The sequence below is a fragment of the Monopterus albus genome, unplaced genomic scaffold (genome assembly GCF_001952655.1).
Source record: "Monopterus albus unplaced genomic scaffold, M_albus_1.0 scaffold439.1, whole genome shotgun sequence".
NCBI classification, from domain to species: Eukaryota; Metazoa; Chordata; class Actinopteri; order Synbranchiformes; family Synbranchidae; genus Monopterus; species Monopterus albus.
In genome coordinates, this window is record NW_018128319.1 from 184,919 (window position 1) to 206,732 (window position 21,814).

The 21,814-nt window shown below is 45.2% G+C and overlaps 1 protein-coding gene and 1 long non-coding RNA gene across 6 annotated transcripts in view; one reads left to right on the top strand and one right to left on the bottom strand.

Moving 5' to 3' along the window:
• zfyve16 (zinc finger, FYVE domain containing 16) overlaps positions 1-14,358 on the top strand; it is a 17,963-nt gene extending 3,605 nt beyond the window's left edge. For 2 of the 5 annotated variants that reach the window (XM_020587087.1, XM_020587086.1), the window contains exons 2-18: positions 573-682; positions 1,563-3,598; positions 4,516-4,612; positions 8,275-8,451; positions 8,553-8,692; positions 8,896-9,112; positions 9,676-9,798; positions 9,922-10,077; positions 10,162-10,386; positions 10,748-10,830; positions 11,776-11,880; positions 12,141-12,291; positions 12,433-12,513; positions 12,636-12,798; positions 13,378-13,483; positions 13,708-13,884; positions 13,962-14,358. In XM_020587087.1, the coding sequence (XP_020442743.1) occupies positions 613-682; positions 1,563-3,598; positions 4,516-4,612; positions 8,275-8,451; positions 8,553-8,692; positions 8,896-9,112; positions 9,676-9,798; positions 9,922-10,077; positions 10,162-10,386; positions 10,748-10,830; positions 11,776-11,880; positions 12,141-12,291; positions 12,433-12,513; positions 12,636-12,798; positions 13,378-13,483; positions 13,708-13,884; positions 13,962-14,120 (4,266 nt within the window). In that variant the 5' untranslated portion in view covers positions 573-612 and the 3' untranslated portion in view covers positions 14,121-14,358. The remainder of the gene's footprint in view (positions 1-572; positions 683-1,562; positions 3,599-4,515; positions 4,613-8,274; positions 8,452-8,552; positions 8,693-8,895; positions 9,113-9,675; positions 9,799-9,921; positions 10,078-10,161; positions 10,387-10,747; positions 10,831-11,775; positions 11,881-12,140; positions 12,292-12,432; positions 12,514-12,635; positions 12,799-13,377; positions 13,484-13,707; positions 13,885-13,961) is intronic. The other 3 variants (XM_020587089.1, XM_020587088.1, XM_020587090.1) reach the window with 3 other exon arrangements.
• A 96-nt stretch (positions 14,359-14,454) lies between these two features.
• LOC109952172 (uncharacterized) lies at positions 14,455-20,409 on the bottom strand. The gene is made up of 4 exons (XR_002273717.1): positions 19,085-20,409; positions 18,332-18,440; positions 15,435-18,145; positions 14,455-15,325 (listed from the first exon to the last, which is right to left on the bottom strand). It is a non-coding gene; the product is annotated as an uncharacterized LOC109952172 (long non-coding RNA).
• Between the last annotated feature and the right edge of the window lie 1,405 nt (positions 20,410-21,814).

The following is a 21,814-nucleotide window of genomic DNA, read 5'->3' on the forward strand; positions in this document are numbered from 1 at the left end:
ATTTTGTGAGAATAATGGTGACAGTTCCTCTTCACTGCAGGTTGTTTATTATTATATGTCACTGTGGTGTTATACAGTGTCATGGGGGGGGTTTCAGAGTATTGTTCCTGTACAGTAGTTACCCAGTGTCGTTATTTGAACTTGTGCTGTGAAATTCTAAACCTGTTTGTTCTTCATAACCTTTGACAGCTTTATCATAATTGTGCACACACTAAGACTTCATCTGACATTGCTGACTAATTTAATTATTTTTTTCTATTAATCAATTAGATGAAGGTGACGTTTTCATGTTTTCAAGCTGTGTTCACTCAGTGTTTTGTACCTATGTCGTCTTCAAACTACATTTGACTGATGCAGTAAATATTTACACAGCTTTAGTGTCTCAGATTTTGTCGCCTGATTATGTTGACATGAGCCCTGCTGGCAAAGTTGGTCTTGAATTTCAGATTCAGTATTGAAGGCTGAATTTTTACAGCACTGCACAAAGAGCAAAGATATTAGACTGTAAATATGTGGTAATATAAAATAATATTTTTTCTTTCCAGTGTTATAACAAGTCTTTTTCTTTTTAGGAATTGGAGGGGATTAAGGGCCCCCTGCTATTAGCCCAGCATGGACAACTTCTTCAAGGCAGCTGTATGTGATCTGGACAAACTGCTCGATGACTTTGAGCTGAGTGCTGGTAAGGTCTCTGTTATTTTCATTACTGATTGATCTGCTTATTGTCTCCTAGAGCTAATGGATTGATTTATTGCATTAAATGTCAAGAAAGAAAAGGGTCCATTACAATTTTTAAATCTCCTGCCTGACCCACAGTCCAAAACTGAAAGATATTCAATTTGCAATGATAAAGAACATCTAATCTTCACTGTGGAGAAGCTGAAAATGTAAATTACAGACATCTTTGCTTAAGTACAGTCTTATGCAAAAGTTTAGGCACCCCTTGATAAATAACAGATTTTGGTGATTTTTTATTTGAACAGATGTTAACACAGTTTCTCTTGGAAATGGAAAAAATGCACAATATTTTCTGCAAACAGTGATGCATAGTTACTTCTTATGCCATAAATTGAACAAAAATAAAAAATAAAAACATGATTATGGCATGGTGCAAAAGTTTGGGCACCCTAAGAGTTCCAGAGTCTCAAAGTCTCTCACAAGGTATCAGACCTTAATCAGCTCGTTAGATCTGATGCACAGCAACAGCTGTCATTGGTAAATGCCAATTTCAAAGCTGTACAAATACTTTGACTCTTCAAACCTTGTGCACACACTTGTGGACACCCAGCAACCATGGGTTCCTCTAAGCAGCTGTGTAAGACCCTGAAAATGAAAGTTATTGACGCCCACAATGCAGGAGAAGGCTACAAGAAGATAGCAAAGCGTTGTCAGCTTGCAGTTTCCACAGTAAGAAATGTAATTAAGAGATGGCAGATCAGGGGAACTGTGGAGGTCAAGAATCACGGAGCTAGTTTTATTGTTGTTCTGTTTAGAAATCAGAAACATAGTGTGATGTCTAAATTATCTTTTGTTTTTAACATGTTTTGTTTTGTTTATTTCAGAAGAACCTGAATGCAAGTCTGTTTTCCTGAGGCCTTCTGCGTACCCCTTCTCCTCACTGGGCTCCCAGTGTTCATCCTCAGAGGTGTCCACTGAACCACAGAGTCTCTCGGACCTTAATTCTCTTCATTATGGTTTGGCCACCAGCTGTCCTGAGCACCCCAGCAGTCACAACCACAGCGCTGATGACAGAGAGGTCAAAGGTCAGCCTCTCACTGGAGTGGACCTTCTATCCTCCGTGGATCGCAGGCCAGCTCAGAGCTCTGCCCCTCCCTGCCCAGATCGAGCTCTGAAGCCAGTGTGCGACCTCGTGAATGACACAAGCTCGGCCATCCTGGTCAGGGCCAACGGTCACGATGCTTTCAGTGAGCTGGACATAGTAGAGAAGCAAATGGAGGCAGAGGAGTTGCTGCTTGTGGACTTTGACAGCCCCGTGGTCACAGATGAGCAAACGGGCCTAAGTCAAAGTGGAGGCTGTAGAGACACTGAGCAAGAGCAAGCCTCTGCAGCGAATGACGAGCTTCAGCGTCCTGACGCCCAGGAGCAGGGTGGTGCATACTCTGCCTCACTCAGTTTGCTGGATGTCATTCTTCCTGCAGCGGTGGAGAGGGGCTGTGAGGATTCACTGTCACCAGGGGCCGTTGAGTCAGCTAACAAAGACGAGGGGGGCTGTGATGAGCTAGCTTGCACAAACCACATGGTGGATAACCCTTTAGACCACAGTGAACCAGGTGGAACCCTGCCTGCTGCGAGCATTGACGAAACGACAACAAACTCGGTGAATAAACAGTCACAAGAAGCCTCAGATAAAGGTGAGGCAGAGTCTTCAGCAGGTGTAAAAGCAGGGGCCTCAGACAGTGAACCGGTGGGCTTGTCATGCCTGCCCATAGCTGTGTCCATGTGTGGAGCCCTGCTAAGCACAGAGACAGAAGGAGACGAGTCAGAACAAGCTGCAGAGCAGTGTGATGAGACCTATGTCTCTGAGAGCACAGAGGCAGACGCTCTGTCAGCTTCGGAGGACAGGCCTCGTTTAGAGGGACCTGTTGACCAGTCAGTGTCCCAGCAGGTTGCAGAGGGCAGGCTGTCGCCAGAGGGGCAGCATGTCTCTCTCAGACCATCTGCCGTGTACCACCCCTCCTCCGACTGCTCAGAACCCAGCCCAGAAGATCCTCCTGAGTTTGGCTTTGAGTATCTCCCTGAGAGTGACCAGGCTGAGCTGCTGGTTACAGACGAGGAGCTGGATGCCTTCCTGCAGGCTCACACTGAGGCAGAGCAGGGCAGAGGCATCTCTTACTGCAGCAGGTCTGGAGATTGTTCTCAACCTGAGAGCCTCTCAGAACCAAATAGGAATCTGGAGGACCGGCTTGTGGAGGAGGAGCCTAGGATGTGTGGTAGAGGTCGACTGGAGGAGCTAGAGGGTCTGGCCTCTCCAGAGAGCGACAGAACAATGCGTGTGTCTGTAGAGGGCAGTTTTAACCCTGGTGCTCCATCACTCTCACAGGACTCTTGTAGACCCTGGCAAGGAGAGCCAGACCTCTCCTCTGGGTTAAACCATTCTTTAACCAGCAACACTTTCCAGTCCCAGCACAGCAGTAGCCCTGATCAGCAACCCTCCTATGGAGGCGCAAGACCTAAACAGCTACACTGCCAAACTGCAAGATCTCCACCAGCAGGGGAAGAAGGGGAGGAGCAGGCTCAGATGCTCAGTGGGTCTTCAAGAGGCATGACTATGACAGAGGATGAACAGAGTTCACCCATGAGCCCAAGTCTTACAGAGGAGCTTTCCAGCCCTATATACACTACTCAGGAGCATCAGGATTACAGTGTGGGGTATGATGAGCTTTCAGAGCCCCCACCTTACCCCGGGGAGTCGCCCACAGATGGTGCCAGGTCAGTGAGCTGGAAGAGAGAGGGAGTGGACGAGCTGGGCAGCAGGCAGCCTGCGTGGGTACCCGACTCTCAGGCCCCCAAGTGTATGAACTGCTACCAGAGGTTCACTTTCACCAAGAGGCGGCATCACTGTCGAGCCTGTGGGAAGGTCAGTGAGGGAATCCACCACATTTTACAGCAAGTTTCACTGGAATGATTTGTGATTGGGTGGCCAGCTGCAAATAACGATTCATCTGCCAGTTATTCTCTGTTAGTGAAATGATTGGACCATAATATGCTGTCAGATCAAATATTTGTTTTCTTAAATGCTCATCACAGTTTTCCAGAGGCCATGGCGGCGTATTCAAAATAGATGTACACTTCATTATCATAACAGACTCCTCAATTGTGAGATGCAGGGTATTTTTGGCATAAAAGATTCTGTAAATGATTAACTGACTATCAGAATTGTTGCTACAAATTTTCTTTAATGATCTTATTGATTAACTGATTGTTTGAGCTTTAGTGTCAGACATAAATGAAATCTTTGGGGTTAAGGAATAGCAGCTGGTGTGAGGAGCCTTCAAGTCTAAAAATATGACTGAACTAAAAGTACCAAATTTTTCTGATCAGCTTCAGCTATGTGCTTGTTGTATATGATTTAATGTTTGTGTGTATAAGGAGACGTGAGGCATAACATTTTAACACTGTGTGAAGAAGTGAGAGTTGCTGTGACCTGTGCGTGTTTCAGAAACGTTAAACACACCAGTTGATGTCACAGGACCAAATATAGCACAGTGGGCTCATGGCTGCAGAGAGAGTGAGTCAGCAGCTCTTTTTCCAGCCTGTCGATACAGCTCCACTGAGCAGTGCGTCCGAAAGCTGCAGCTAAGTCCTTTAACGGCTACTGATTGAAACGGGACTGTTTAGGATGTTATTGTTCACAGCTCGGCTAGACTTGTGATCATGCTTACACATGCTGTGTATTATTATGTCTTTGTTCCTGCCCGCGAGGATGTGCTGTCCATGTCAGATGCTCTGTAGCATGTGTTTTACATCAGTGCCATCTCTTCTCTTCTCTGGCAGGTTTACTGTGCTATGTGCTGCAGCAGGAGGTGTAAGCTGAGGTACCTGGAGAAGGAGGCTCGAGTGTGTACCATCTGCTTTGATAGCATACACAGAGGTAAGAGCCCAGCCTGATCGGAGGTCAGCTTCAGCTGCTGTAGTTTCACTTCATGTTTCTGCAGTCACATGAGGAAAGACTAGTTCCAAATTAATCTGTGCATCTGAGATGGTATGAAAGGGTCTCAGCTCATTTATGTGAGAGCCTCCCCACATTCAAAGGCTTAGAAGAGCATCTGGAGAAAGCTTTTTTCTAATGGTATCATTTATATAATGATGTATTTATGCTAAACACCTGTGAATGCACAGGTGATTGGCTGCACGTAACCTCCAGTTATGTGCCTCCCTCCCTTCTAACCTGAAGTGTTTTGCTTGCTAACAGATGACTGTGTAAATACAAGAGATGAATAATGACCAGACAGAAACAGCAGAGCAGTCAAATGTTTATTCTTACCCGACTTAGTGAAAGCTGTTCTGTAGGACCTAATAGTTGATGTTGAACATGTCGTAAGTCGATGTACACAGCACTTTGAAGCTGCACTGATCAGTATTAGTGTGTATGTTAACAGTGGCTCCAGTGACTGACTAATGTAAAAGGTGGTGTTTGTAGTAACAAGTCCTCTGTGACCAGTTTTAGCATCTTTCAGCTCATTGTTTGCATCACGGGAGCCGTTCTGAAGTCAGATGTACGCAGCCTATCTAGCACCAAACAGCACACAGACACAGTTTAGCAGCCCAGTAGGCTGACTCTCATGTTAGACTCTCATATTTAAGGGGGCCATAAACATGTCTTCTGATTAATGTTCTTCTGTTGTTGCTCGGTGTGTAAATAAGTAGCTGTTTACCAACACATTCATCAGGAGCTGATGATATGTCAGTGTTGAAGAGCTTGTCCTGCCCCAGTTTGCTGGTGAAGATCATAACAGGGTTTTATTGATGTCAATTTTTCATCCCCTCACAGGAAACTAAAGCTATGAGTCGTCTCTTAAACCTTAAAATAGCCTGAACTCACTAGCTGTTATTAAAATGTAATAACTTCACACTGATGCGTTATTCAGTAGATGAATATTTAAACACCCTGGGGCTTTTTTCTTAGGTCCCTCTGAACATCTGATAAAAATGTAAGCATCCATATAAAGAGTTGTCTTTTGTTTCTGTTTCTGTAGTGTTCAAAAAATCTGCTTTGATGATGGAAGGCAGAGGCTCTGTGTTATAGCCAAAGGCTGCAGAATGGATGTGGGGAGGGAGAGAGGGAGGAGAGTTACAGCAGGGCACTGGCGTTTGTCCTTGGCTGTGTGTGTGTGTGTGTGTGTGTGTGTGGTACAGGACCCGCCTAACACAGCAGACGTGATGCTCACACCCAATCTGAATTAAGGAGAAAGAGGTGATCCACTTTTTGTGGAGGATGCTCGAGCAGTGTGATGCGATCTGCCTCTCCCCTCCGTCACCGCAGCTTCCTCCCTTCCCTCTGTCGCTGCTATCCATCCCTCATGTCAGTGTGGTGAGCTGCGTGTGAGGCTTACGGCACACACCCCAGCATAAAGCTAACGGGCTCTTAGACTCGTGAAAATAAGCGAGGAGCGGCTTTAGAGGAGCTGTGATGCGTCTGAAGTCAGACTGAGGAATAGACTCATGGTGATGTGGAGTTGAGTTGTAGCAGAGGTGGATGATGAGGATGAGGTAAGATGCATCTGACTTCTCAGTAAGTAGCCTGTGTACTGCTCCTCTGTTTTTATAAACTGTGCAGATGATGCAAACCACCATTTTCACTAGATGTTAAAAAGGAGTATTAGTGCTATGTGCAAAATGGAGTCTTTTTTTTTTGCATATTGACCTTTTGTGCCTCATCATCCTTTCCATGCAGAGCAAAGTGAGACAACTCCTCTTATAGCAATGCTGTCTGACTGACAAGCGACTGAACGTTTGTATTTCCCACGCTGTTGTTGTCAGTGCACACCTGACTGATAAAGATCTGTGATGCTTAATCAGTATGATGTCGATGAAAGCTCCATCAGCATTTTGTGGGAACACAACCAGGTGTTGATAATAAAACCTTTCAGTCATAACCAGCTTTCTTGGGAGTAACGGCTCATGTCTGTGCTGTTTCCAGTGACCTTTGTTTGTCTGCACTGTGGGTGAATTGTCCAGTTTTCAGAAAGCTCCTTCAAGGATTCAGATCAAATGTTAATGTGTCAGATTTTGTCTGGAAAAATCCCTTCCTTTCCAGTTTGGTGACTGAACCACACATGACAAATTATCTACAAAGACATGCAGTATTGTTCCGTGTTACACAGAGACTATCGTTACTGCCCAGGGACTGGCACTTCCCACATGCAATGATTAGTCATTACATTAACCACAAATCACTGTCTTGTGTTTTTCTGTCAAGCTCGTGCCCTCTGAGCTGGCACAGTTATTAATCCTTGTCTGTTTGTTTGCGTCAGTGATGCAAAATGTGGCCCAACAGGAAAGTGTGTGGCCTGCTGTGACCTGCTACCTGCATGCTATAAAAACAAATGACACTTACGCTAACTCAGGTGTCTAAAGGTCATCTATGCCTTTTAAAGAAAAAGACAGTTTTGATAAATTAACACAAGACAAACAAGTAGCTTGGTGAGTATAAGTGCTTAACTGAGTAAAATAAGGGAATCAGACAAGGTGCAGTGTGGACCGTGGTCTCCTGAGGATCTATATTGACAACTAGGTGGAAACCAGAATTCAAACTGATCTCCCAGCATCAAGCCATCATATCAGCCACTACCTTGGTTTGCGAGGGCTAACGTGTTAGTGAACACTTGCCTGATGTTATTCATACCCATCCAGCACAAATGGCAGTGTTGTTTCCTCCGTGAGTTTAGTTTAGCACATCATGGTTTTGCACAGGGCTCTTTTCATTAGCTTGAGAGCAGCTGCCCATAGTCTGTCTGTACATTGTTCATTTAAACAACACATTAGGGTGTAGATTTCTTTAAACAGCTGAGCTAAACAAGACAGATTCTGCAGCCATGCTTAGAATCAGAATCAGCTTTATTGGCCAGGTGTGATGGACACACGAGGAATTTGACTCAGGTACATCAGCTCTCAATGTGCCCTGTAGGAGTCTGTATGATCTGTACAATGTACATTTACAGTTTATATTTAGCAGTGTTTTGAACAGAATGTGAATGTCCTAATGTAATGTTTAGACTATCAGCTTGTTAACATATTAGCATATGTTAGCAAGAGAACTTGGAGCCTGATGTGTGCCGTAGATGATAATGCAGCAGCTCATTAAAGTTGGTGCAATTTTTGTTGAAACGTTTCACTCAAAACCACAAGTGGTTAGCCTCGCTAGGGGAAAAGTCAGAGGATCTTCATCATCCATACAGAAATGTGTGCCAGTCTAAAAAGTGGAAGGTAAGATATTTCATAGGATGAGTGGAAACTCTGACCAGCTGGCGGATGAATATCCTCACCAAATACCACGACTACTCATCAAATTGTTGTTAAGGTATTTCACTAAAAACCAGAAGTCAGAGCATCACGGAAGTCCTTAGGCTTCATCATCAAAATGTCACGGTAACCCTGAACATCCAGCTGATGCTACATTCCTAGATCTATACCACCAGCAAGGCCAATAAAAATCAGTCAAGTGAGGAGAACTACTTGAGTTAAAAGAGTAAAATCACATTTGAAATCCCTGTTATAATGAACTCACCTTTAATGGCATCGTTCTCCTTGTAGCCCAGGCCCTGGAGCGTATGATGAGTCCTACGGGCCCCAGTCCGAACCCCAACGTCCCATCTGAGTACTGCAGCACCATCCCCCCTCTGCAGCAGGCTCGTGCAGCCGGCACTCTAAACTCACCTCCACCCACCGTCATGGTGCCTGTGTCTGTTCTCAAACACCCAAACAACGACAGTATGATTACCCTTATGTACTGTACATAGTCTGAAGTTTGCTGAGTGTTTGCCTGAACTGCTCCCTTGAAAAAACGACATCTGTATTTCATGTGTTATCAGGCTGCCCTCGTGAACAGAAGCACGTGTGGTTTGCTGATGGCATCTTGCCCAACGGAGAGGTGGCAGACACGACCAGGCTGTCGGTGACGAGCCACAGGAGCTCCCAGGAGCCGAGTGGCGTTACCTCTGGCCAAACAGCAGTAAGCGGGACACTACTTCCGTTCAGTAGCTTCTCAGTTTTACCACTAGCTCACAACAAGCCACAAGTTTAGTGGTTACCTTGTGCTGAGAAAGTCGGGTTCTTCTCAAGGTGGATATACTGTAAACATTCAGTTATTATGAGCAATGCAATGATTCTGTTGAAGTCTGATGGGAGTACTAGCAGCTGGCTGTCTCATTTCAGCCTGGCTCTGCAGGCTCAGAGGTTGGAGTCAGTGGCTCGTCAGCCCCCGAACCTTCTGGCGCTGCAGAGGCGGTCCGGCCCCCGCTTTCCGGGCCCTGGGATTATGCCCTGCTTTGTGGAATCAGTTCCTCGGTGAAGAGGGTTCCCAGTCTACTGCCAGACAGTGAAGATGAGCTTCCTCCTCTGCTCATCACCGCTGGAGACGAGGATGGAGGAGGTTTGTGTTTGTTTCAGTGCATTCGCTTGTTTGTGATGGTTTTATTTCTTCAGATATGCACCTCAGTTTTACGTCAGTCTCATTTTCTTGTAGAAGTCATACAGGTCTGACTAGATAGTAACATGTTGGTGAGGTTTTGGGCACCCATCTGAAATGAGCGCCGGCAAAAACCACAGTGGCACAAGGTTAAATACACAGGACGATTAAATGTACGGTGTCTTTGCCTGATGACTGAAAATCAGTTCTCAGCTCATCTGGTATCATCTAAAATCCATTTTTCAATATTCTACCATGTATCTTGGAATGTTCAATGGTTCATTATATTACTAAATATTCTCAATTACAACAGAGAAGTATTGTCAAAGGTCTAATTTCAATTACATATTAAATGATTGCACCCGACTCTATTAAATTTCATTCTGTATGGTATTAAAATGACCTGAACTTGGTAACAGTGCAGGAAAAGTCACCTGTGCCTCAGTAACGGCAAAGGGCTCACATATAAATGTAACTTGACTCTGAGAGTCTTCTTCTTCTTTTGCTCTGCGGTCTTTACTTTTCAGATGCTTTGGTTGAGGAAAGCCTCGCCCCAGGCCAGATTCTGCATCTGCTAGAGGAGGGAGGCCCCCGCCCGCTGATGTTCGTTCTGAACGCCAACCTGCTAATCAATGTCAAACTGGTTACATGTGAGTACAATGCATCTCAGATCATCAAATCTGTACATCCTGCATATATGTTGGATAAAAACAAGACTTGTCTGTGTGTCCCCACAAGCCTAGCCCTGGTTAACTCTGTATTTCCCCTGCCAGACTCGGGTCGGCAGTGCTGGTGCTTCGGCTCTAATGGACTGCAGGCTCTGGGGCAGAGAGAGCTCGTGTTTTTGTTGGAGTGTTTGCCAGAAGAAAAAAGTCTTCCAAAAGACCTTTTCACACTCTATCTCACTGTTTACCACGATGCCCAAAAAGGTAGGTAGCACCTACTGTTGACCTCACCTTGGTTATCTCACCCATGGAAATGAAACGCTGCAGAATGATTCTTCTGTGTTTCAGGGAGGTTTGTGGAGGAGCTGGACAACATGATGTTCACGAGCAGTTTCCTGGGCAGCAAAGAGCACGCGGGGATGCTCTTCTTCTCTCCCACCTGTCAGCCTCTAGATGGCCTCACTCTCCCGCCACGGCACTTCCTGTTTGGCCTGCTCATCCAGAAACTGGAGGTCCCCTGGGCCAAAGTCTTTCCACTCAGGCTGCTTCTACGGCTCGGAGCCGAGTACAGTGGTGTGTGACTCTCTGCAGTTCACTGGTCAAGTTCCATATGAAGTGTAATAAGTCTTCATATGGTCTCAAATTCACCAGGCATCTGATACTGTTGGACATGTTCCTGCTAATAACAAAGGAAAATAACTGATTTACTGCTGATGCCAGCCCTCGTCTCTGTACTGATGGTGTAGACAAAATGATTTATTGAGAAAAAATTTGTCAGATAATGAAAATAATTGGTTGCATCAGGCTTAAAAACAGTTTTGGCCAAAATAGTTTGAAGGAAACCTTGTATTTAAAATAGTTCATCAGCTTTTTATAGGCTGCAGGTAAAGGGGATTAGTTATGATGTTGCTCACAGTCTCTTCTCTTTTTTCAGTGTATCCCACTACGTTGATTAGTGTTCGTTTTCGGGAGCCTGTGTATCGAGAGACAGGACACACCATTATGAATTTACTGGCTGTAAGTACAGAAACACAAGCAGATGCAGTCGATGCCTTTGTCGTCACCAGTAATCACGTTTTGTTGTGAATGTGTAATGTCCACGTAAACAACCTGAGTGCAAATATTGCCAAAAAGTTTGAAGATAAATGCAACAAAGTGCAATAAAAATACACACATTCACACAACGGATTGCAGGTTTCCTGGAAATGAGGTTAAACTTTGTGCTACATTTGAATGGAAGCCTTTGTTTCACACGTTTAGCAAGTTGTACTCAGAACTAAAGCCACATGCTTGTGCTCCCAGTCCCACTGAAACCACATCGGTTTTCTTTTTTTATTAAAAGACTGTTTTGAATTAAGATGCAGAGGAGGTCCTGCCTGCTGCTGCTCATTCCTGACATCAGGCTATTTCTCAAATGGTACTAAAGACCGCTAAAGTTAAATGAAAATCATTGAGACTGTATGTAATTTTAAACCTGGAAGGGTTTTTTTTTTTGTTAAGCAAGACTATGAATAGATCCACTGATAAAGTTCCAGTCATTGCTCTGTGTATGAGACGCCAAAGCATCTGGAGCAGCATGATCTGAGAATCTGACGCAGTCGATCGCATGACTGGTAAATGTTTGGCAATGCTGCCGGCCGGCTCAGGCCCAGCCTATCACAGATTAGGAGGTTTGGAATAAAAACACGTACATCAGTCAGTCTACACTGAACAACCGAGGTGGTCAAAAATGTCAGTTTAGCCATTTACAGTAAAGTCTACAACACAATGAAGTGAAGAGCCACTATACATAGGTTTACATCTTCAGAGACTGTGTAAAGGATCAGTTTTAAGTTCCAGTATTAACAACATCAGATGCACATTGTTGCCCTCAGTCGTCTCCCCTGTGTGCACACATGACACCGGTATTTACAGTATTACTCTGCAGACATGATTCAGTACCTTTGCACTGTTTGACTGCAGGACCTGAGGAATTACCAGTACAGCCTATCAGTGGTGGAGGGCCTGAGGATCCACATGGAGATGGGCCACAGTTACATCGACATCCCCAAAAGTAGCTTCAACGAGGTAGGAGAGCCTTAAAAGAACGATGTGAGAGCTGCGCTTGACAAGAGTTAGATGAGAAGTTCAGTATTGCTGTTTCACTTTTGGTCTGCTGAACACTAGAACCTTAAAGGTCCAGGTCTTGAGAAGCTTCCGGTTCCAGGCTGTTGAGATTCTGCACCAAGTTTAACAGCAAGGCTTTTACATACAGAATAAACCAGGAACACCGGCAGACTCACAGCAACGCAGTGCAGCTGGTTCACTGTGAACAATGTGTGCTACAGATGCAGAAGGTGATAAATGCCTCCAACGAACACGTCATCAGCATCGGAGCCAGTTTCACCTCGGAGGCCGACTCTCACCTGGTGTGTTTCCAGACTGAGGAGGGAAACTACCAGACCCAGGCCAACAGCATGCCTGGGAAGACCCGCACAGGTGAGTGTGAGTAGTCAGACAGTCCTCTGGTTGTGTCGAAGCAGATGAGGGACGCGTACACATGGTAGCATCACACACATTCACACTGTGTGATTGTTGTCCCGTTATAGAAAGCGATAACTGTGTGGTGGTTTGTTGCAGTGACCGGGGCCAGTTTTGTGGTGTTCAATGGAGCGCTGAAGGCCTCCTCAGGCTTCACTGCCAAGTCGAGCATTGTCGAAGGTAACCGCTGTTTGTTCACTCTTACTTGATGATGGCGAAGCTGCAGACTAAGCTACAACATAGTAACTTGCCTGATGTTCTTTGTTGGTCCAACCTAACTGGACTTTGTCTCTCTGTGTCAGATGGGTTGATGGTTCAGATCCCTCCTGAGACTATGGAGTCTCTGCGTACTGCCCTGAGGGAGCAGACGGACTTCCACATACCCTGCGGGAAAAATGACGGAGGGGAGGTGAGAGAAAACGTCACTGTCCGCTGGGTTGACTGGAGTTCACCCATCAACACAGGGTAATGGCACGGCACGTGCGCGCACACACACACACACACACACACACACACACACACACACACACACACACAGCTATTCACACACTCCTGAGCAGTCTTTCTGCTTCTGCACTACTGCCCTGCCACTCACACGCTCTTATCCAGCTGTTCATACAGGTGTTACCGTTTGTGGTAGTACACCCAGATGTTGTTGCTCCATTGGTGTTACTTTGTGTTCTTGAGTTGACGTAGCCTCCAGCAGGTGCCAACAAAAGAAAAGCTGTTACCAGTATTTAAACACAACTTCTGAGATGTTTATTTTGTCCCTGTTTCTCATCTGCTTCTGTTTTAATATGCTGTTGGAGCTGTGTTTTAGAAGTGCAACACTCTTCTCCATGTTTAGTTGTTGTCTTTAGAAATTCCACTCACATCACACTCACTGCTCTGCTGCTTTCAGTTTCTCGCTTTAGAAATTCCATCAGTACAATAACAGTCACATCACCATCACTGCTCTGCTGCTTTCAGTTTCTCGTTTCAAACAAATAATGTTTAGTTTCAGTTTAAACCTGTGATGTGGATTTTGTGACTGTTGTTGTGCAGCAGAACGAGCGGTGTTGATGGGAGACCTCTGGACGGAGTCCGCAGTGTGAGGGTGCAGCAGGGCTCTGAGTGTGAGTCAGATGGGCGCTCCATCAGGTGCACTGAGGTGAATTTCCCTTTTAATGAACAGATTGAGTCCAACGTTCTGCACATACTGGCTCCAGTTGACTGGGTAACCGACTGTTTTGAGATTAAAATGGTCCTGCTCCCTCTCAAAGTTTGGTTCTTTGGTTTCTTTCATTCATCCTGGATGAAGTTAACTAATCTGGCAAACTGTGTTATTCATGCACGAGGAATGTGGCTCATGTGTGTGTGTGAACGTTCCTCCAGGTGTTCTACCAGCTGAAGAGCCTGGACTGCAGCCTGGTGTCAGTTCTGCCATCCTGCAGCGTGTTTCAGAAGGAGATGGCTTTGGCTGCCTGCAGCGCTCTGACTCCTCACCTCGCTGTTCTCACCTCCTGTGGCATCAACTCGCTCTCTCTGCGCGTCTCCACACAGGCTGATATGGTACGTAGATGGTCTTTTTAACAGAACAACTTGTGTTGAGTTAGACTAAGTAGATCAGTGTGTGTGTCTGCTCTCAGGTGGAGTACCAGGCTGGCTCTGGGGGCAGACTTCTCCCTCAGCACTACATGAACGAGCTGGACAGCGCCCTGATCCCCGTCATCCATGGAGGGTACGCCAGTGTGCCGCAGACTGCCATGGACATAGAGTTCATCTTCTACATCACCCATTCCATCTGATAAACACACAGGCTGTAACAGAGTCAACGTGAGCCGCTGATTGTGGCAGGACGAGTCGCCAAGTAGACGTCTCCACCCTGAGGCTGGGATGTAAACTGAAATGATTCTGGTTTTCTGTTAAGGAACTGTTGTATATTTGTGTTTTTCATGCTCACCAAAGCTGCTTTAATGCAAGAAGCCAAACACTAAACAAGGAATAACACAATATGACCAAATACAACCAAACTATCAAACTGTTTTCCTCTGCTCTGCCTTCCTCCGTCAGCTCGGAGCGCCTCAGTGAATGTCTCACACAGACACTTTCATTTGGATGTGTTTATTATGTTTTAATATGGGTTTACTAATGAAACGATGAAGCTGGGGGCGTGACTGGCTGCAGTACCCAGTGCTCAGGGGGCCACTTCACACAGTAGCTGGGCCTTTCTAAAAACGTGTATCGCAGGGATGAAGAGACATTGCTTGTCTTTTTCTCTTAAGGTATAACGGGCCTCGTGCAAGAACATTTATCATCTCATTGTAAACTTTGTTCCCTGACAAGCGTTCGAGTCACATTCACCGAACCCGGAACATGAGTTGCTTATTTCAGCGTGATTAATGGCCCCTTTTAATGAGCAGGATCAGCCTCTGGTATTTAATTATGAGCATAATTAGCTCCCTTAAATTGCTATATAAGAAATGTCCCTGTGTTGAGACTGAGCGAGGGGCTGTGTGAGATCCACCTGGTCCCGTGTGAGCAACAGGCCGATGAGTGTGAGTGCTAAACACCAAAGTTCTGCACAGCTGTTAGTAACCCTCTGGTACGTGGTGATCACCTTCCAAACCCTTAGAACTGAAGCGTTCACAGTAAACGATAATCTCCCAGGAAGATGAGTATGTGGCCAGTGCAGGGACAGTTCACGGTGTTATTTTGTTTGAAAAATTTTAAATAGGTTCAACTTTTTTACTGAATAATTTTTTTTTTTTTTTTGGTTACGCTGTCATGATACACGAAGAGACGTTTTTCCTGTAACATTGATTCTTTAATTCAAACAGGTTTTTCCTTGTGGGGAAATGCAGACACGGCTCTAACAACAGATATGGTTCCACGTTGGGACGAGGCTGTTCTCTGGTTCTTGTGAGATGCCCAGTGTGTGTCAGTAACCGGGTGGGTGGAGCTTACCTCACGAGGCCCAGTGTGTGTCAGTAACCGGGTGGGTGGAGCTTACCTCACGAGGCCCAGTGCCTCACGAGGCCCAGTGTGTGTCAGTAACCGGGTGGGTGGAGCTTACCTCACGAGGCCCAGTGTGTGTCAGTAACCGGATGGGTGGAGCTTACCTCACGAGGCCCAGTGCTACCAGCCGTCTGGAGCTTCCACTTCATTCACTAGTGACTCTGCCACAAACTGAATGTGGCTGGTTTGTTGAGTTTCAGCCATCATGAGGGTTGGATGCCAGAGTTAATGATAATCTTATCCTTTCGTTATCTTTGGCGTCTGCCAGGATGTTTCTGTGATGCTCTGACTCAACTGTTAGCTGGTGGTTTGTGGGTAATGGCGCCCCCTCTCAAATACCAGTGGTTTTGTTTGTTCACTCAGCTCAGTGATCCAAGTCTGCGCAGCTTGGTCAGGTCATCGCACACCTTTTTTTTTTTTTCATTTATCAACTATATGAATATACAGACTTTTTAAAACCCCTTTGAAGGAATCGTCTGACACTTTGGGAAATGTGAGATTTGGATCAGAAGATTCACAGTGGAAAATGAAGCATCAGTCAGGAGCCAGCTTAAAAATGACAGCTAGCCTGGTTTTGTCCGAAGCTCACAGCATCCACCTACAAACACTTCTGAATTTGCTCTAGTGTGTTTATTTTCTGGCACAAAACGTCCTGTAAAACTACAATTTATTGTTTTAAGGTTTTACGTTTTGTACTAAACATATCTATAACACCTGAGTCACTTTTGGCACCAGACTGTTTCCCCCTGTTTCTGGTCTTTATGCTAAGCTAACAGCTTCACATATAGGCCACAGACATGAGAGGTGAGTCTTCTCCAAGTCTCTGCACCAAGAGGAACAGGCACGTTTCCTCAGATGTGGAACTGATCCTGAACCATGTGTTGTGAGCAGAGATAGCCTTCTCAGGAAGCCTCAGGCTGGCTTCACCTTTAAGCTCACTCAGCACATTAGAGCCATTAAAGCAGGAGACAGCTCAGAGGTTTCTCCCTGTGCCCGTGCACAGTCTGTATCACGTAGGTGGTTCTTCACCTGCTTCTCATCTTGTCCAGAAAATTAAAGCTACTTCAGAGCCGACAGCTTCCTCGCTGTCGTTGGAGGAAGGTCTTGTGGTTAATAAATACTCTGTAAGCACACAGAGGTTTCCATCCCTGAAACAAACACAACCAGGTTAGCATGTTTAAAGTAGCTTTGTGCACCCCCTCACTATCTAAGGTCAGGTGTGTGTTTTCTCGCTGTTTAGGGCAAAGTTCACATCTCATCCCAGTGTGTCACTTTTCAATCTGGATGTTTTCACTCAGCTTTGTGCAGATCTAAAAAGAAAACTGAATGCATAGAGATTGTATCAAACTTTTGTTTGTTAATACTGAAGAATTATTTTTGGAATAATTATTATAAACATTTTAAAACAGGAGTATTTTTGATGTAGGCTACATTCATTCTGCAGTTTGTGTAGCAAACCTTGAACATTGAGAGGAAAAAACAAATAATTCTCTAATTATTTTGTCATAAGGTGGAAAATATCTAATCCCAAAGTGTAAAGTTTGAAGAGCTTTAGTCTCAATGACTGTAAAATAAATCTTGAGGACACAATGAAAGCAGCTTTACACCTGAAGTAACTGTCTTGAAGCAGCTGACATGTAGTGGCCACATCTGGTGAAATGAATCCACAAAATAATTTATTTTCATCTATTCATCATATAAAACCAGAAACTGACTGGTGGTCCAGGAGGAGCTGACCCAGTCCTGCTGCTGGCGTGTGGCTGCACTGTCCCCGAGGCGTCTGGTGTTAGAGGGGATCACTATGAAGCAGCTGGATGTTTGTTCTCACCAGCTCTCAGAGAAGATACTGAGCTGGATCAGCAGTCACCTCACGTGTTTGGTCAACACTAGAAAGGCCAACTGTCAGAACGGGCTTGTTTTGAGTTGGTTGTCCTTGAGCTGTGCTAGTGGTGCCACTGACGACCGTGTGGGTCCATCGCTTTGCTCCAGACTGAAATGTCTGAGCAGTAACTGGATGGACCGTTGTGACATTTCATGTGTACATTTCTGCCTAGACAACGAATCCTACTGACTTTTTCAGTTGCACCATCAGCAGCTAAAAGTTTGTTTTTGTCCGGACGAACACAGGAATAATCAGACTGCTGGTCAGACTTGAGCCGATTATTGTGCGTTGCCCCTTTACACTGAAAGTTGAGTAACCACCACCACAACTTGGTCTGTAAGACACATCCACTGGACCTGTGGAGAACAAACAGTCTGCAGCAGGATTCACATCTACATGCCAACAGTCAGACATGAAGTGATGCACAGTGCACCAGCCAGGTTTTTCAAAACACCATTCTTGATTCAGGTTTAGGAGAATCAGCCAGGTCGGGTCCACTCCCCCTCCTCCTGAAGGGAAGCACCACCGTCATTGTTTCCAGTTTATTAGAGCAGCACAGAGGACGTGTCTCTGCTGTCACAGCGCTGCAGCTCAACAGAAAGCACAGTCGTGATTGGCCTGCGCATGGCGAACAGGTGTGTGCACAGCTGATGGATCGCCACATTATTTTCGTTATTTGAACTTTGGGGCATTAAAAACAGGATGGTTAGGTTTCTAAAAATCCTCTAAGGTTGATTTTTCCTTCCATATTCTCCATGTTTGGTGTTGGGGAGCTGCATTATTTTCTGGGATGATTAAAACAACTTTGCACAATGGCACCATGAGAAGTTCTTCTCTGCTTTCTGATCGTTTTGTGTAAATCATCTATTTATTCATAAGCACCAGCTCTTTTTTGGTGAACCTGGTATCTGGGTCCCAGTGGTTTCTGAACAGCTGTGTATTTAAAGAATAAAAGAATAAAATGAGTTTTATGAACCATGTTCTCTGAGATCTTTCTACAGAAACGACAGCTTCTGTTAGGTTACTTTGGCCTTTGCCTCCATTTTAAAAAGGCAGGTGAGGTGTGTGTGTGTGTGTGTGTGTGTGTGTGTGTAGGTGTGGTTTGTTCTCCTGCACCACCTCTTCCCTCCAGCACAGTTCATTTACACTCACGGCCTCCGTCTCAGCAGCAGCACAGGCATGAGTGGACGAGTCGGAGACCTGAGCTCCAGACAGGCTGCAATCTTATCTGAGGTAGGAAATCAATAATCAATAATCAATATGATTACAGGATCACTGTTCAGAATGGGCCAGGTCTGTACTTTATTGAAGGGGGGGCACAAGATGCTGCTTTAATTTCTCTTTTAGCAATAAATACTTACATTTGTGTACTGTACAGAGCAGTGGCGGGCCTTCAGTGGGGACTTACCCGACTTAATTCATCACTATCATGTTGCAATAAACCATCTATACTATAAAAATGCAATATAACAAAGCATAGCATTACAGAGAGAGGCATTTTGTGTATTGAGGGTGAATACCATTTTTACTAAAGCAGTTAACCCTCCTGTTATGTTGTGGGTCAAACTGACCCGACGTAAAGCTAAAACATCTAAAAACAATAGTTAAAAGTATTTTATTGGTATGAAACTTCTGCTCGGCTTAACAGGTATAATCAACATATAAAATGAAAACTGGTTCATTTCACATATTTGGGTAAAGTTAACCCAGGAACATCACTGCTGTTCCTGAGATATGAACATAGCAGGTTGGTTAAGACATTCAAACCTCTACACTCCGTACCACGTACATCATCTGGAGCAGTTCAGAATCAATATTTATCTAATAACATCACAAAAACATAAACATTTAAATACAATAAATCATATTCACCAGAGATGCTATTTATTTATAGACTAAATCCATCCTCCTTTCTTCAATGACTCTGTCATAGAGGTGATCTCTGCGTTTCAGTTCCACCACTAAGTCCTTTTCTACAGCCATGGAGGCCAAGGCTGCGGGTCGACTCTGTCCAGTCCTGTTCCTGGCACACGAGGGCAGGGAATGTAGGCTCGACAGCTGCAGTGGATATAGGGATAGTCGATGTGTACAGCTGTGGCATGCTCTCACTCAGGAAGTCGAGGAGATGAGAGGGGCATTTCCCTTCAAAGTCTGTCATAGCATACATCACATTCAATTCCGTGGCTCTGCGTCAAGCTGGAGGAGGCTGTGTGCGGGAATTTTATCCGATATGTGTGAAACCGCTGGTGGTTGAGGAGGGAAAGAAACATTAAGTGTTCGTGATCTTGAAATCTGTTCTGTATCTGGCAAAGAATGTTGTCCAGAACACTGTTGTGGAGTTTCTGGTAGTGTGCGCGAATGTCTCCTTGCGCAGGCCCACTCCGTGCGCTCGGAGCACCCGAGATGCCCACAGTGCAGACCTAGATAGCACCAAACCGGTCCGGCTCTCGCTCATGGGTGTCACAAAACTCCTTCACCCTTGGCAGACACAATTGTACATCCAGTGATTTGTTCTGTTCCAAAAATCCCACTGAATGCGTGAGGCAAAAAACTACACTCAGTCATCCAGACGTGTATTAGCACAACGCACGGAGTCTGTTTGTGGATCCAGCACTTTAATGGTGTCCCCTGAATGGAAGTTCCTGTTTACCCAAAAAGATGACACACTCTACCAGTCTTTTCAACATTTCCCTATTTTAATTCACCTTTTCACTGTGGAGCTCCGTTTCTCTGCGCACTTGTTCACTGCGCTGGAGATCAACTCTGGCTTCCCCAAATGTTCCCAAACGCACCGCAGCCTGCAAGTGCCCCGCCGTGGCTTGGTGTTGCCCCGCTGCCTTGGTTAGACAACTCAAGTTCGCAAACCCTCTGTGACTCCAAACACCAAGTGATCACTTGCAAATAACAGGCATTCCCAGTTATTTGCAACGCTCCTAGGAGGCTGTAAGCCAGTGGTACCGCTGGTAGGCACTGGTCTGGAAGTGGCGAACAAACCCTTTCCTGGGCTGAGACAGGCTAGCTAGCTTCGGGGTTAGCCGAGCTTTCCTCACGATGTCTAGCTTTTCTGTAAAAAGTCCGCCCTGAAAATGGATTTTTAAGTATCTCTGAAACCAAGTCAATTTCTTCTCCTCCGTCAGCCATTGTGGGTGTAAAAACTTCTAACAAAAATGTATTAATGTGTGCAGATCGCTACAGACATGTTTTGCTATTCGAACTTGGTTGTAACTGTTTTGCTCTGACCAACCAATCAGAGGACGGAAAAATGCTGACGTTATTGTGTGAGGCGAATTTGAAATCTGATTGGTTAAAGAAACAGTCCCATTGCTAATATAGTTTAAGTTACATCGACCTGCACTACTGATTCTGAAGGCCCTGGGCAGATTAGATTGACATGGCAACACATAGAGGCTGAAATCTGATTGGACAAAAAATCTAACATACACGTACTGGAAGCGGTGCAGCCAAGAGAAATACTACGACAATTTCATGGAACAAATATTAGAATTTAAGTTGTCAATGTAGGTCAGTGCTTCTGATAGTGTTTAGGCCAAAAGAGAAGGCCTTGCTGGCCCTGCCACTCAGTGACCTAGAGCTGCAGCCATGAGTCAGTTCACTGGTAGAAAATGAACCTCAGCTATTTAGAAGCAACAGTCACCGACATGTTCTGGTTCCACCTTCTTTAATGTGAGGAGCTGATGCTTTTCTTTGTCAGACATGAGGACAAACTGAATATCTGAATATCAAAATAAGAATCTGTACAGACCTGATTTTAGACCTGATACAGTCGCTCCTGACTCATTTTAGAATTTTAGTCCTGGCACCTGATTAATCACATTAACAACCCACATTCTAGCACCCGAGCAATCGGATGCATTTCGTGCATGTCCGAAATGTGGTCAGCCGTCTGCAGCCTGAGCAGGTCCACGGTTCCAAGTTAGTTCAGTGCTTCTGTGCTAGCACAAAGACAACACAGTACAGATGAGAGATCGCATTTTGTGGACAGAATCAACTGAAACCAGGCCACAGGAAGTGTATAATGTGTCTATATAACATTTATGGACGAGGCAAATCGAGCTGTGCAGCACCACGCTGTACACTATCACGACGGACAGCACCAGGGGAACTACTAGTTACATAAACCTTGTGGGTGCAGCCATCTTGTTTCAATATTAGAATGAGCATTTGTGTGAGCAGTGAAGATGTGGATTTGGGCCGATTGAGATGTATAGTCTGAGTTGTACACGATCAATAAGAGTCGCACAGTGTTTGTCCAGCTTAAGACGTGAAGACGCCACCTTTGGCTCTGGAAAGTCACAGTGGGACCTTTCCCTGGTGTTTGACATTCTGGGAATAAAAAGATCAATCAGACCATCAGGACAATGATCAGCTGATTGATCAGTGACCCTGTTGGTTGTAGTTTCCTTTGTCAGTTTCTCTCTCTCCCTCGTTCTGCTCTGTTACTTTCTCAGTTTTGTCCTTGTGTCTCTCACCCTCCAGGTCTGAAGGATATCCTCCATATGGTTTCCAGCCAATGGGATCAGCTACAGCGGCAGATCCGGCGCCAACATGGCTGGGTGCTCCCCGCCCCCCCCCGCGCCCGCG